The sequence below is a fragment of the Schistocerca piceifrons genome, chromosome 2 (genome assembly GCF_021461385.2).
Source record: "Schistocerca piceifrons isolate TAMUIC-IGC-003096 chromosome 2, iqSchPice1.1, whole genome shotgun sequence".
In the NCBI taxonomy this organism is placed as follows: domain Eukaryota; kingdom Metazoa; phylum Arthropoda; class Insecta; order Orthoptera; family Acrididae; genus Schistocerca; species Schistocerca piceifrons.
The window spans coordinates 293107906-293121581 of NC_060139.1; the positions used below are offsets into that span (position 1 = coordinate 293107906).

Consider the following 13676-nt stretch of genomic DNA (forward strand, 5'->3'; position numbering starts at 1 on the left):
AGTAGGTACTGGGAGATGAAGAAGCTTGCACAGGATAGAGTAGCATGGAGAGCTGCATCAAACCAATCTCAGGACTGAAGACCACAACAACAACACTACTCTTGAAGAAGATAACACTAGTTTAATTGTTGTTCGTTTGTATATACATTTTTGTATTTGCAATACTTCAAACAATAATCTGTTTTTACACACAAACAGTACTTTAATAGAAAAATCGAATCTCCAGATTCAGGATATCAACAATATTAGGAAAAAGATAGATTGCTACTCACCTTAAAGATAACCCATCGTGTTTCAGACAGGCACAATGAAAAGACTGTGTCACATTATGGCTTTTGGCCAAAGCCTTTACACACACACACACACACACAGTGCCGGTAGAAGTAGTCGTGTGCCTGAGGTATGCTTACTTGTGTGAAAGTGTGTGTATTTTCTTTGCTGAAGAAGACTGGCTGAGAGCTATAATGTGTAAGTCATTTCATTGTGCCATTTTCACAGTGAATAACAATCTATCCTCCTCCAAATATTGTCAATATGTCCCTTGGCATCTTCAAGTGTGACTACTTCAAAAGGAATTTAATAACATGACACACAAATAATTGTCAAAAAAATGTAATTACAAAAAGAAATGCTCCTCTTGAATGAATTTCTCATAGGGAAATAGCTGCAAATCTGAAAATTAGTAGCCCAGCATGGCACGGTACTTTCAAAAGCATGTTGGAGACATAACGCCAATTTACACTTTGTGAATTTCCACAACATTTTGCTCCGTACTTTGTGTTTCATGCAAACTTAACACATCTTTCTTCTTTTCTTTTTTTATGTTGAATCGATATGTTTTGGGAAATGGGCCCAATATTGCACTTGGGAGTCGAAGAGGTGTAACACGCAATCGTGGTTTTCCACGCTTTTCATAGTTCAGCAATTGGACATTTTTTAACATTATTGCTACTATATTTATTCGGTAATCCACATAAGTTTCCTTTGTCTGACCATGTATTACTGTTTGAGCAGTGTGCATATTGAATAGAGCCATATCTAACTCAGGAAAAAAAGTTTGGCCTGACTTTTGTTCACAAGAGTGTGATTCTTGATGTTCATTCTGTCCACATTCCTTTCCACGAGTTGGACTTGTAAAAGTACAGCTAGGGGTTAAGAATGCCTCTATAAGTGAATTTATTTACAAGGAAAACTTGCCACTTCACAAATGTTATACCTAGAGGATAACGCTGCCACTATGTATTTTCATGGCAGATGATGATTTTCCGTTACAGGAAAACATCATGACATGATGTCCAGGAAGACAGAACCGAGGTTCGAACTACTGATTGTGTATGGCAGGGATATTTGCATAAAATGCATTTTTTTTTTATGGTCTCGGTGTTTCTGACATACTGAAAACTGATGTTGTTGCAGTGTGACTGTATAATTTTTTAGGGAGAAATACCTAGTCAAGGAGCTATTAGAGCCTACAAGGAAGCTTCGATTCTTGTTGCCTGCAGGCAGGAGAAATGATGCCAGGCACATGGAGATGAGATACTACTACATTTTCTGTTAGTCCATATATCATGAAGAACTTCAAACACATACAAAGATATTTGTGATGAATTTGCAAGTTACTTTGTAAACCCAGAAGTTGTACAGTGCAAAATAATTACAGCTTTTGAATACTGTTGTATAGTAAAAAATACAAATAAACATAAGCAAGCATAACTTTGTTTCTCTCTGTACCTATTATATCCCATGTTTTGTTTGGGTCCTGAATACCATCCAGGTACCGGACACAACTGAAACCAAACATCTTAGGTTGATACACATCATCTGTATCACACACAGATTTCTTGCTATCTTAAAATTTTCATTTCTCAAATCAGTATTGAGAAATGAAAGACTTGATTTCTTTATCTGTATCACTGCTGCTAATGTCAAGCAACGTGGCAATATTTTGTAACAAGTTGTGCTTTGGTTTAACACTAGGACTACATGCCAGAGGCGTTCCTGTGATTCACAGAGTACGATAAGTTCGTAATTTTGCATCTTGTCCATTCCATTTCATAAGAGAAAACACAATGCAATGGAAAGACAACATACAACACAACAGAGAGAGAGTATAAACACTAGTGCCGCATAGCAACACTAGATCTGTACCAAAACAGCCATGGAGTACTGGTTTTGAATTGTCAACATGTTGCCAGCATTGATAGCCCAGCACTAACTGCAGACAATGTTGGAGAACATGTTTTGAACACAGTGTAAATGTGCCTTTATTCTCATTTGAAAACTGATGAAATAAACTCTAATATTGCAGAATTCTAGTCCTATTTCTGAATCAAAATCAGATTTTCTCTTGTTAATTATATATAGTTAAAGAACAGATTGAAGGCTAAGCTTACACAATTGTGGCAGAAAAAAGTAAGTCCTGTTGGTGGTGGTAGTTATAATTAAGTTTGTGCAATTTGTAGATGTAATGCATTTAAATATTTTCTAGGTACCCTTGTATCACCATATCACTTCACTGATTACATCACTTGGATACAAGAACTGCACTTGAATCCAGTACTTATCGCTGCCACAAAGGCAATTATTGCATTTCCTCTGGCATATCACACATGTAATGGTGTCCGTCACTTGGTAAGTAACAATATGTGTTCTTATAAAGTTCTAGTTGTTTATCTTTCGCTTTGACATCAATGGTATCATACAAAACCCTGCATCTGGTCACATTCAAAACACTATGTATTGAAGAAACAGACCAATTGCGTAGGAAGATGTGCATCCGAAGCAGTAGAATAATGGGATTGATGGAAATTTATAAAGATAATCACTTGTCAAATAAAAAAGTAAATAACAGAAAGAATTGCTAACTTGGTGGAACTGTTGTATTATTTCGTCTTTGATGATGGGTATACTAGCACCAGCAAAAATTTATCCAGCGGTAGGGGGCTGGATGGGGGAAGCAGAGCCTATGCACAGGGACGCCAATGTATGGGGAGGTGGACACTGTTTCCCTAAAATTTCAAGAATACGTAAAGATATAAGGCAAGAGCTACTTTCTTAAATTGTTATGGAGCTGACTCTCATGTTCATGAACTATTCAATTCCAATAGTGTAAAGGTGGCTCGATCATGGAGTGTTATCTGAAATGAAAAATAATGGATTTGCTGGATCAGATGAATTAATTGTACAAATGACCAAAGCAGTTAGAGATGCAGCCACGGTGATTATATAGGGTTGTAGACAGAATTTGGAAAAAAAGTGCAGTACTTAATTGTTGCAAACATCCTGTGGACTAAGAATTAACACCTATAGCTCATTCTGTAGGCTGTCACCAGTGTGTGCCTTTCTTCAGGCATCTGCCAGATTTTTCAACATTTCCATGCCACTCTCCCATGTGTGTCAAATAAATCTGTGGCCCATTGTACTGTCCTGCGTTGTAGACATTTCCCTGTTTTCCTGTTTAGCATGGGTCCCACACACTTAAGCAGTATTTTAAGCAGCTTGTAAATGGTCAGTAATACTGCGCAACATTATCGTCTTTCTCCCTACACTGCTAAGTAATGTTGTGCAATAATACTGTGGTTTGGAATGTTTTATGATGGTGCTACTGCTGTGGGTAATTGCCCTACTTTGTTGCAAGCAAAAAAGAAAGGTGGATGAATTATTGGTGTACATTGGCATCACTGTTCAGAGGCTCTGCCCCCCCCCCCCCCCCCTTTTCTCTCTCAGGATAAATTTGTGGAGGCATTAGTATCCCCATCTTCAAAGACAAAATAATACAACAGTTCCTCAAAGTCAGCACTTATCTATTACTGTATGCTGCAGTACCTTGCTACAGGAAATTCTTTCAAAAACTTGAAATTCATAAATTCAGTTTCACTTACAGTGTAGTTATGGAAATGTGTCATGCAAAAACACATACATGAAAGGATTATATTCGGGTAAGTAATGTATACACAGAGATAAATATCTATATATATCTTTATTCATAACTTTGTATTCGTTAATTATTTTTAAATATCTTCCTCTGTGGCGGTTCCCCATATTTTCTGAGAAATAAATCATACGATTCATCATTTTAACACTTCTGTTTTTGTACTTATCTGAACTGACATCCCACAATGTTGGCAATAACATATTTTTATGCACTCTAATAATAATAATAATAATAATAATAATAATAATACTCTTTCATCTTGTTTTGAACTCTTTTCCACACATAACAACAACAACAACAGCTGCAGCAAAACCTAACCACCTTGATCTATGTATTACCTGAGACTGTCAAGGATATTGTCAGTAGTGCCCACAGATTGATATTGTAGTCATAGAATATTATGGAACTTTTTTATTTTGTTAAGTGCACAGTTTTACATTTCTGGATATTCAAAGCAAGTTGCCTATCTCTGCACTACTGTGAAATTGTATCAAGACCTAACTGGCTATTTGTGCAGCCATTTAGTTTTGGCTAGGTCTTTATTTTTAGATAACTACATTATCTACAAAAAAGTTGGAGGTTAGTGTCAATATCACTGTCGATTCATTAACATAAAACATGGACAATAAGTGTCCTAGCACACTTCTGTAGTAGACATCTGAAGTTACTTCTGTCAACGACTTTCCATCAAAGATAACATGCTGTGTTGCACTCACCAAGAAATCTTCAGTCCAGCCACAAATTTTATTTGATACCCATGTGGTCATCTATTGCTTAATACGTGTTGGAGTGGTACTTGATCTAAGTGTGTGTGTGTGTGTGTGTGTGTGTGTGTGTGTGTGTGTGTGTGTGTTTTAAAAAATTACTATATCCAGTAGTTTGTCACGATTTATTTCTTTCAGAATGTCATGTGAGAAGAGTTGCACTTATTGATAAAGTTTAGTTAAAATGCTGTCAAAATCTACTCATTAACACTTGTGGTGCTGGTCTTGTACATTCCTGCCATTGCACCTGTGTACGGGCTAAAATGTGTGGTTTTTATATAAGTTATAACTCTTGTGTACAAATATGTAGTTGAAATTTCAAAACTTTTTAGGTTTATAGGACTTGCTACTTTAAGTATACATATTTTGGCATTTCTAATGTCAGATCTGAACCCACAGATGAAACTTTAATTTAATAGTACTTGTCACTGAAAAAACTGGAAATGAGTTCTGGTATTCATATACATGCCACAGTAAGCAAACAAATGATCTTTCTGTTTAAATTTCTTTTACAGCCCATTTAAATCTAAAGAAACTCACAAAACACAAGAACAAAGCAAAAGTTAGTGCTCATAGTGGAGTACAGTGTGATACAAATTGAAATATGGGGAGATACATAGTCCACCATTATACTCACCGACATCATATGCTCGTATTATTTTCCTAATTTACCTGCAGAAAAATCCTTCATAACAATACAGTCTATGAAAATAATACAATAGACGTGTTATCTGAATCGTCATCAGATATTTCATTCTCATCATCTGCAGATTCATGAGTGACTTTGTAAATCATTTGCTCCAGATATTTTTCTTGTTCACTGCACATTATGAATACAAAATCCATGTAACAGAGAACTTAAATGTCAACTAACACCTACAAAACAAGAGATAATAATAAAGGTTTAAAAAACAAAAGTTTTTTGCGGTGATACTGCTACTGCCATCTGGCAAAAACTACGATGTCTGAAGACTTGACACACATTTCCAGGAGCCGTAAATATACATTTGACTTTGCGGAAAGTCGTAACAACTGGCGTGACATAATATTACACCTGCCACACATTCCCATTTCCTGCAAGCACTGTAATATTACGTTAGCTGCACACTAACTGTTAACAGAGATAATCTTACGTTAAAAGTTTAACGTAATAAGACAAATATTACAGTTGGAAACTGTGAGTATGTCGTGAGGCAGCATATCACGTGGCACACAAATACCATGACTTTATTCCTCCAGTATTTGAGAATGAGAGCACTTAGTGACCTCCAATAAACTTTACATAAAATTTCAAACTTTTACAAACATTTTTTTCTTGCCAATCCTTCCACAAAATGAAAAACAGTTTGTTGCTTACTACATTTTCGCTGTTCATGCAGTAAAACTTCAGCATCAGGCCTGATGTTGTAAATTATTACTTTTTTACTACTAGTTCTATTCATGACGCAGTTTGTGGACAGAATCAACCTATACCACGCAATTTACCTGCAAAATTATGTCATTGTATGACACATAGTTCAGGAAATATAAGATCCTCATTGAAGTTTGTGAAAAACTATCTTTTGCTTAAAATGGAGTGCAAATTACCTAAACTATATTCATTCAGTGTTTCATAACAACACTTAGTGACTTCCACCTTCTGGGCATTGCCTAAAGTTTTTGTTCGTGGGATCTACGGTTTATTGTGGTTGAGAGATGGGCTAAACAAGTTAGAAATTGTATATGTGAGACAGCCTTCAGTTTTAATAATTTCAGTTGTTTGTGTCTCTTCCTGTGTAACGAAATATTTGTAAATGGTATTCAGAATTTCTGATTTTGCTTTACTGCCCTTGATTTTGGGTACTTTGTAATCATGAGTGTGACATTGTGACGCCATTGTAAACTTTAATGTATTACTGGAATTTCTTTGGGTTTTGACAAAGGTCTTTTGATAAGATCTTGCCATAGTAGTCGTTAGAGGCTTTTATGCAGAATGAGATTTTCACTCTGCAGCGGAGTGTGCACTGATATGAAACTTCTGGGCAGATTAAAACTATGCACCAGACCTCGAGTCCAACTTGAGACCTTAGCCATTCATGGGCAAGTGCTCTGCCGACTGAACTAACCAAGCACAACTCACGACCCATCCTCACAGCTTCAATTCTGCCAGTACTTCATCTCCTACCTTTCAAACTTCACAGAAGCTCTTCTGCAAACTTGCCCATGAATGGCAAAGGTCCCAAGTTTGTGTCTCGGTCCGGCACACTGTTTTAATGTTCCAGGAAGTTTCAAAGGCTTTTATGCATTGCCCTCTTGACAGCCAAACAGATTAGATAGCTTTGGCACAATCACATAATATTTTTGCAAAACGAGCTCCTCGTCCAGGCCATAAAGAGCCAAGGGATGTTAGCCGGCCACATTGTCATTCTCTATCTTGCGGTCTCATGCAGGTGGGATATAGAGGGACGTGTGGTCAGCACACTGCTGTCCCAGCCATTTTGCAGACTTTCCAGACTGTGGAGCCATTACAGCTCATTCAAGTAGCTCCTCAGTTGGCATCATGAGGCTGTGTGCACCCCGTACCAGCCCTCCCACCAAGAAAAAATCCTTTTCAGTTCCAGGAATCAAACACAGGTCTTCTTCTTGGCAACTGTGCTGAAATAGGTGTGTGGAGTCCTTGAAACAACATTTTATTTTCCAAAACTGGCTGTGATGAAGTTGGCATACAGGTGATCAAATGTTGCTTACTGCTGTTATATGCAATTGTGTCGAATAAAAATAAGTGTATAATGCGATTCATTTAGCATCTCTCTCTCTCTCTCTCTACAACCGTAAGCTTCAGAACCAATTCCTCTTCATGCTCTTGTTCATCAGAGTTAAACGTCTCATCATTGCGATATGAATTGCTCCATCTTTCCTTAGTTTGCTGTACATACAGCATAAATATTTCTACTTGCTGTGATTGTTTTTTGTACATTAACAGTTATTTTTGCTACAACTGCGTCGTGATCATTAATATCAGTTTCAACATGGATATCCTCGAAGAGATCAGGTCTGTTTTTTGCCATTAGCTCTAATATATTTGTAATGAGTGGACTTCAAAAGTGTTTTCTATGTGGTTTCCAGAAAAAGCATTTATTATTATTTTGCTGGATGTCTTGTCACATTTTCCTTGTACAAACTATAAGTATTGTAATGTTTTTGAACAATTGAAGTTTCCATTGGTGATAATATGATTGTGGAACACGACATACTGGCAAGCTGATGTTTCCTTTAACATTCTTAGCTACATATGGGATGACTGGTTGTTGATAGGACTCATTATATAAGTTTATGCCCACTCTTGATACTGAGTCTTACCTAAACAATCTCTCATGCAGTTTCAATTTTTTATCGTGTTGGATCATAGTTTCTTGTCTACTGTGACAAATTCACCACATCAGTTTCCCATTAGCCTATCCTTTTGAAATACATTTAGGTTTACCTTAAATATCTCTCCTCTGCCAGTTTCAGATGTTTGCCAACTTTCTGTAATTAGTGTTATGTGAGTGCCACTGCTTTTTAGGTGTGCTTCAAACTCTGGCACATTGTTGAGAATGCTTTAGCAGTTGATCATTAGGATTTTAATATTCTCATCTATGGCACCCTTTCTTCTTGTCTTAACGTAATACATCAGGGTCACCTACAGCTTTTATTATTGGGCCCCTGTGTTACAACACAGTCAGCTACCTGGGTAACAGCTTCTGATGTGTAATACACCCCTGGGCCATTTAGAGTGACCATACAGCACTCATTCCTATGATGCAAGCACAGGAAGCTGCAGCCCAACTTTTCACAGAATTTTTCATGAGTAAACCACTAATTGATGAAACAGAGCTGCATACAGATCCAAAGTGGATGGTCGGGTAGGTGTGATACAATTGAGTCTGAAGAACTTCACAAGATAAACATCATAAATCAAGACATTGGAGAATACAAAAAGTTTCCAAATTCTACCATGCGGTCCATTGTATGCTTTGAAATGCAACAGTACCACAAGGCTCTAAGATCAGCCATTAAGATATATACCTTGTAAGTGTGCTAACATTTGGACTAGAAGCACCAAGTACTGAACCAAGTAAGAACCATCTCTAGGCAAAATAAATTTTCTCGTTCTTGCCTACAGCAATCAAAAATAAATCCGGAGTGAGAATCTGACAGCACACTAGGTTTTGAAGGAAGCTTCCTTGAACTAAGTAATTGCAGTGGTATGAGCACATGAAGGAAGTTTTCCCCAATAGGACCTCCTGGAGCTTGCTTTGACCAAAATGTCTGAGGGAAACCACCAAGAGGAAGACCATTTAACACCTAGGAGAAGTGAATCCTGTAGGACCTCAAATTTAGAGGTGCAAAGTGGCATCAGTTAAATAAGTAGCAGCTGTTGATGTACAAGGAAAGTGTGAGGAGGCCTATTTACAACCACACCCAGATTGCCGGAATGGAAAAATGAGGATGAAGCAAGAGAACTACAAGGGAAGGTCAGATCGTCATTATTCGGGAAATGAAACCTTGTCACAGGAATGGAGAATGTCACTGTGTACCAATTCTTAATTGTTTTATCTGTAATTTTAAAAAATCTTAAAATTTGAGTATTTTGAATTGAATTTAAAAAGAAAAAAGTGAACTACAACTCATGATCTGAGTGTTCTGGCCTCCTTTCAAACCTTCTCTCAACTAGTTCATCCTTTCTTCCTGGAGAGTGAACATATTGTACTGAAAATTAGAAATTCTGTGCTGTAATAGGAAAAACTGAATGGTTCCTACATGCGGTAGCAGTAGTCAAGGCATCCCTATATGCATGTTTGCAAGTGTGTTTGTCTGTTTTCCTGTCCCTGCCTCCCTCTCCATTTCCTTTTAACCTTCTTCTGATTAACCCAATACAAGTATTTGATTTTCCAGGTGCTCAGTGCACCATGCATAAGGTGATTACTTGCTTATGGGCTGCATATGTTAGGTTAAAAACTTTCAACCTTTGCGTTGGGTTAGACTGTTTCTGTCAAATATGATCAAATATTCTAAATGTTGTTGTTTTGTTATTTTTAGGTGTGGGATTTAGGGAAGGCATTAACAATAAAAGAAGTCTACTACACAGGATATGCTATGTTAGCTGCAACATCGATCATGACAGCTTGGTTAATGTCACTGTAATCTAAAATACCTCTCTCATGAAGTGTTTTTGGTGTAGTGTGTTTGAAGACTGTACAACAGTATTTATTTATGAGACCATATGTAAATCATTAACACTTTTGTGTACATAACTGCTCCATGAGTATTAGTTCAAATGTTTAAATACAGAAATGAATTCACATTGTAGTATTTGGTTGTGTAAAAACTGGCACTGTCCAGAATAGTATGTAATTCAATAATAAAATGTGCAAAAGTCTTTTTTCTGCTCACGTGGCTTAGGTGCATTGCCTTAATTGTTTGAATAATTGCATTAAATTGTAAATGGATGTAACTGAAAATACTTTATGGGTCATTCTACATTTAGAAGAGTATTATGTGCAGATTTTTTTTATGATGTAAAAACCATTGTGCCTGACACAGAAAACATTCAGGACAACTATGTGAATTTTGTGGAATGGTGTGTGAAGCCAGTAAATCATTACATAGAATTGAAATGATGTGTTATATTCTTTCATTTGCCAATATCCATAATGTTTTCCAAAATAGATAAATGTGATGCTGCACCAAAGAACAAAGCTTGCAAAAAAATATCCTGTTCAATGTATTACCAACAGATGAATCACTGAACGCCTTGCATAATATTTTGACTCCTAACAGCGAAAGTGCAATGTCAATACCATGTAAGTGACAATTCAGAACAAACAATGTTGTGACGTGTGTGTGTGTGTGTGTGTGTGTGTGTGTGTGTGTAAACAAAGATGATGTGACTTACCAAATGAAAGTGCTGGCAGGTCGACAGGCACACAAACACAAACATACACACAAAATTCAAGCTTTCACAACAAACTGTTGCCTCATCAGGAAAGAGGGAAAGACGAAAGGATGTGGGTTTTAAGGGAGGGTAAGGAGTCATTCCAATCCCGGGAGTGGAAAGACTTACCTTAGGGGGGAAAAAAGGACAGGTATACACTCGCATACACACACATATCCATCCGCACATACACAGACACAAGCAGACATTTGTAAAGGCCTTTTGAAGGAATACCTAGGAGGCTGACAATTCACTTCTGATGAATAGATGAAACAATTTCGGGCAACATGGCTGAATATGCAAATGTAGTTTTTCAAACTCATCCCATTAAGCATTGAGTGCTTCAACCAAAACGAAGACTGTTGAAAAATAACCTAATGTGTGTTCTATCAGTTGGATGTATTGGTTGTATGAAATAAAGTGCACAAGCAGGCTTTTTAACCTTAGTTTCTGATCTCTCCTCATATTTAGAGACTGTGTTAGTGATTAGCTTCTGGCATCACCAAGGATTATGTGTATATTTTGTATGAATAAACTGCTCATAAACAACAAATGCCTTGTGTCTGTGTTTATTATTTAACACGCCACTGCCAATATTGAGAGAGAATGAAAGTGTCTTGTTTTGCAGCCAACTAATGGACAGAGAAGCTTGACATGGTAAGAAACACCATCACCTACTATAAACGAAAATGTTTCATTGTCCACTCTAGTTGACATCATCCATACAATTTGTACTGTCTGTAGATGAATGAATAATTAAATAAATAAATAAAGAGAACTTTTTTTAGTTTACATTATTAAACAGTTGTGGATATTGATGATAATGTCACAGTACATTTACTCCAGTATGGAGCTTGTTGTCAACAATAAATCACATTTATAAAATGGTAACATACATAGATATAATATTGGAAAGAGAAATGACTTAAAACACCTCAGTTTAATGGGGTATTCTCCAATACAAATCTGTAACCACTTACCCAGTGATGCGAAGGATGTGACAGACAATACAAACTAAGAGGGGCCTACCTATTATGAGGAAGGCAGTCTATGAAGGATAAAGTGTCAGAGAGGTTCCTTCAAACTGTTTTTGAAATTATATTAAAAAGTCAAGGAAGTTAGTTTTGCTGTATCTTGATCTTTAAACTGTGGGGTTAACTACACACGATTCAAGGGACAGCGAAGAGATTCAGAAATGGCACAAGAATTAAATCTCATAGTATAATTTGGAGTACGGAAAATATCAAAATAGTGAAGAAAAACCTGTAGAGGTAAGTCGCTACAGTTTTTGCAAATTATCTACATTTCCGTAAGTATTATGCAAGCCACCATAATGTGTCTGGTACAGTGTACCCTGTACCGTTACTAGTCATTTCCTTTCCTGTTCCACTCGCAAATAAAGTGCAGAAAAAATGATTGTATCACTTCACAGTGGCATATAGACATTTACTTTCAAATATATGCGTCCCCAAAGTATTTGCTGTACCACACAACTCTCTTTATATCACCCGCATTTGTTGTACCTTCTTCCCTCACTCACAGCTCACAATTTTCTAATGGGACGTACAGGGATAAACAAAATTATCAACAAGCTAGGACAACACATTTGATTTTGGGACAAGCAAAAACAGCTGCTCCTTTTTGATGCTGATGCTGAATCCTATTGGTGTCCATGAAAATTTGCTCTTGTATCCTATGATTGGCCACATATTTTATTTAATATAAAGAACATATTAACAATCACTAGAGACAAAATAGACTGTGCCAACTGGAGTACTTTACATCATGACTTCCATTTTTAAAAAAGGCAAAAGACTAAAGCCAATGAAGCAAAGGTAGAGTTGCAGGCAGTTGAGCTTACAGCCGTAGTCTTCTTCAGAGAGGAAAATGCACACACTTTCATACGAGCAAGCACACCTCACACACACCACAGCCATACCTTGGCCCCCAGCCAGAATGCAGCTGTATCTTGTTGAATAAGCAGCAATCTGGAGTGATGTGGGAGGGAAGGGGGGATAATAGGGTACAAGTGGGGGAGAAAAGTCAGCACTGCATGGTAGAGCGTGTAGGGACTAAATGTTGGCAAGACAAGGCCGTTGAACACAGCATCGGGAGGCTCTGAGGGTGAGGAAGGGGGGAAGGCTACAGGGAACAGAGAAGAGGAAAACACCAGTGGGTGCATTGGCAGAGAGAGGCACATGATGTGTTTTTCAGTTGTTCCAGTCCGGTGTGGTATCTGCTGACAAAGGGGCCACTTGTTTGTAGCTGAATATTATTATTATTATTATTATTATTTTTTTTTTTGGGGGGGGGGGGGGGGGGGAGGACTGGAAGTGTGTGAGGATACGGCATGAGAAACTGCTCGTGGACTAGGTCTGGGGGATAATGCTTGCTGGTAAAGGCCTTTACGAGACCTTCATCATACTGGGCAAGTGATTTGTCAGAGTAGATACACCATATGCAAATGGCCAGACCACAAGAGAGGAATTTTTGGTGTGGAAGGGATGGCAGCTGACCAAATACTGATGGTGGTTGGTAGTTTAAAGTGTATAGAGCCATCAGAGAGGAGGTAGTCCAGGACTGTGGTACATTGGGTTGTAGACATCATAGTCTGATTTATATTGATTGACTGTATATTCATGATCTGAACTCAGGGCCAAAACACCCTATCATCATTCCTTCACAGCCTCAACACCTTCTCTACCATCCACTTCAACTGGTCTTCCTTATTCCAACATGCACCTTCCTGGACATTGACCACCTATTGTCGTGCCCTGAAATAAGAGACACCGTACACGTGATTCTTTCCACATCTCTGAAAGTGGCATTCTGTTGCCTACCTAACCTCCGCAACATCATAGTCCATCCATACGACACTCTCAGACCCACCTGTTGCCATAGGGATCATATCCCTATGGAGGACCCAGGTGCAAGACCTACCCAATCCATGCACCCAGCACTTCCTATTCCAGACCTGTCACACGTGTATCCTGCCCTTCCCCCTGTAAGATGCCAGGCCACT

General features: G+C 37.8%; 1 protein-coding gene across 1 annotated transcript in view; it reads left to right on the plus strand.

Annotated features, from left to right (window-relative positions):
- The window catches only part of LOC124777933 (succinate dehydrogenase cytochrome b560 subunit, mitochondrial-like), a 61924-nt gene extending 51587 nt beyond the window's left edge, over positions 1–10337 (plus strand). Inside the window, exons 4-5 of the mRNA XM_047253486.1 lie at positions 2489–2631; positions 9760–10337. Of these exons, the coding sequence (XP_047109442.1) occupies positions 2489–2631; positions 9760–9864 (248 nt within the window). The 3' untranslated portion in view covers positions 9865–10337. The remainder of the gene's footprint in view (positions 1–2488; positions 2632–9759) is intronic.
- The last annotated feature ends 3339 nt before the right edge of the window (positions 10338–13676 follow it).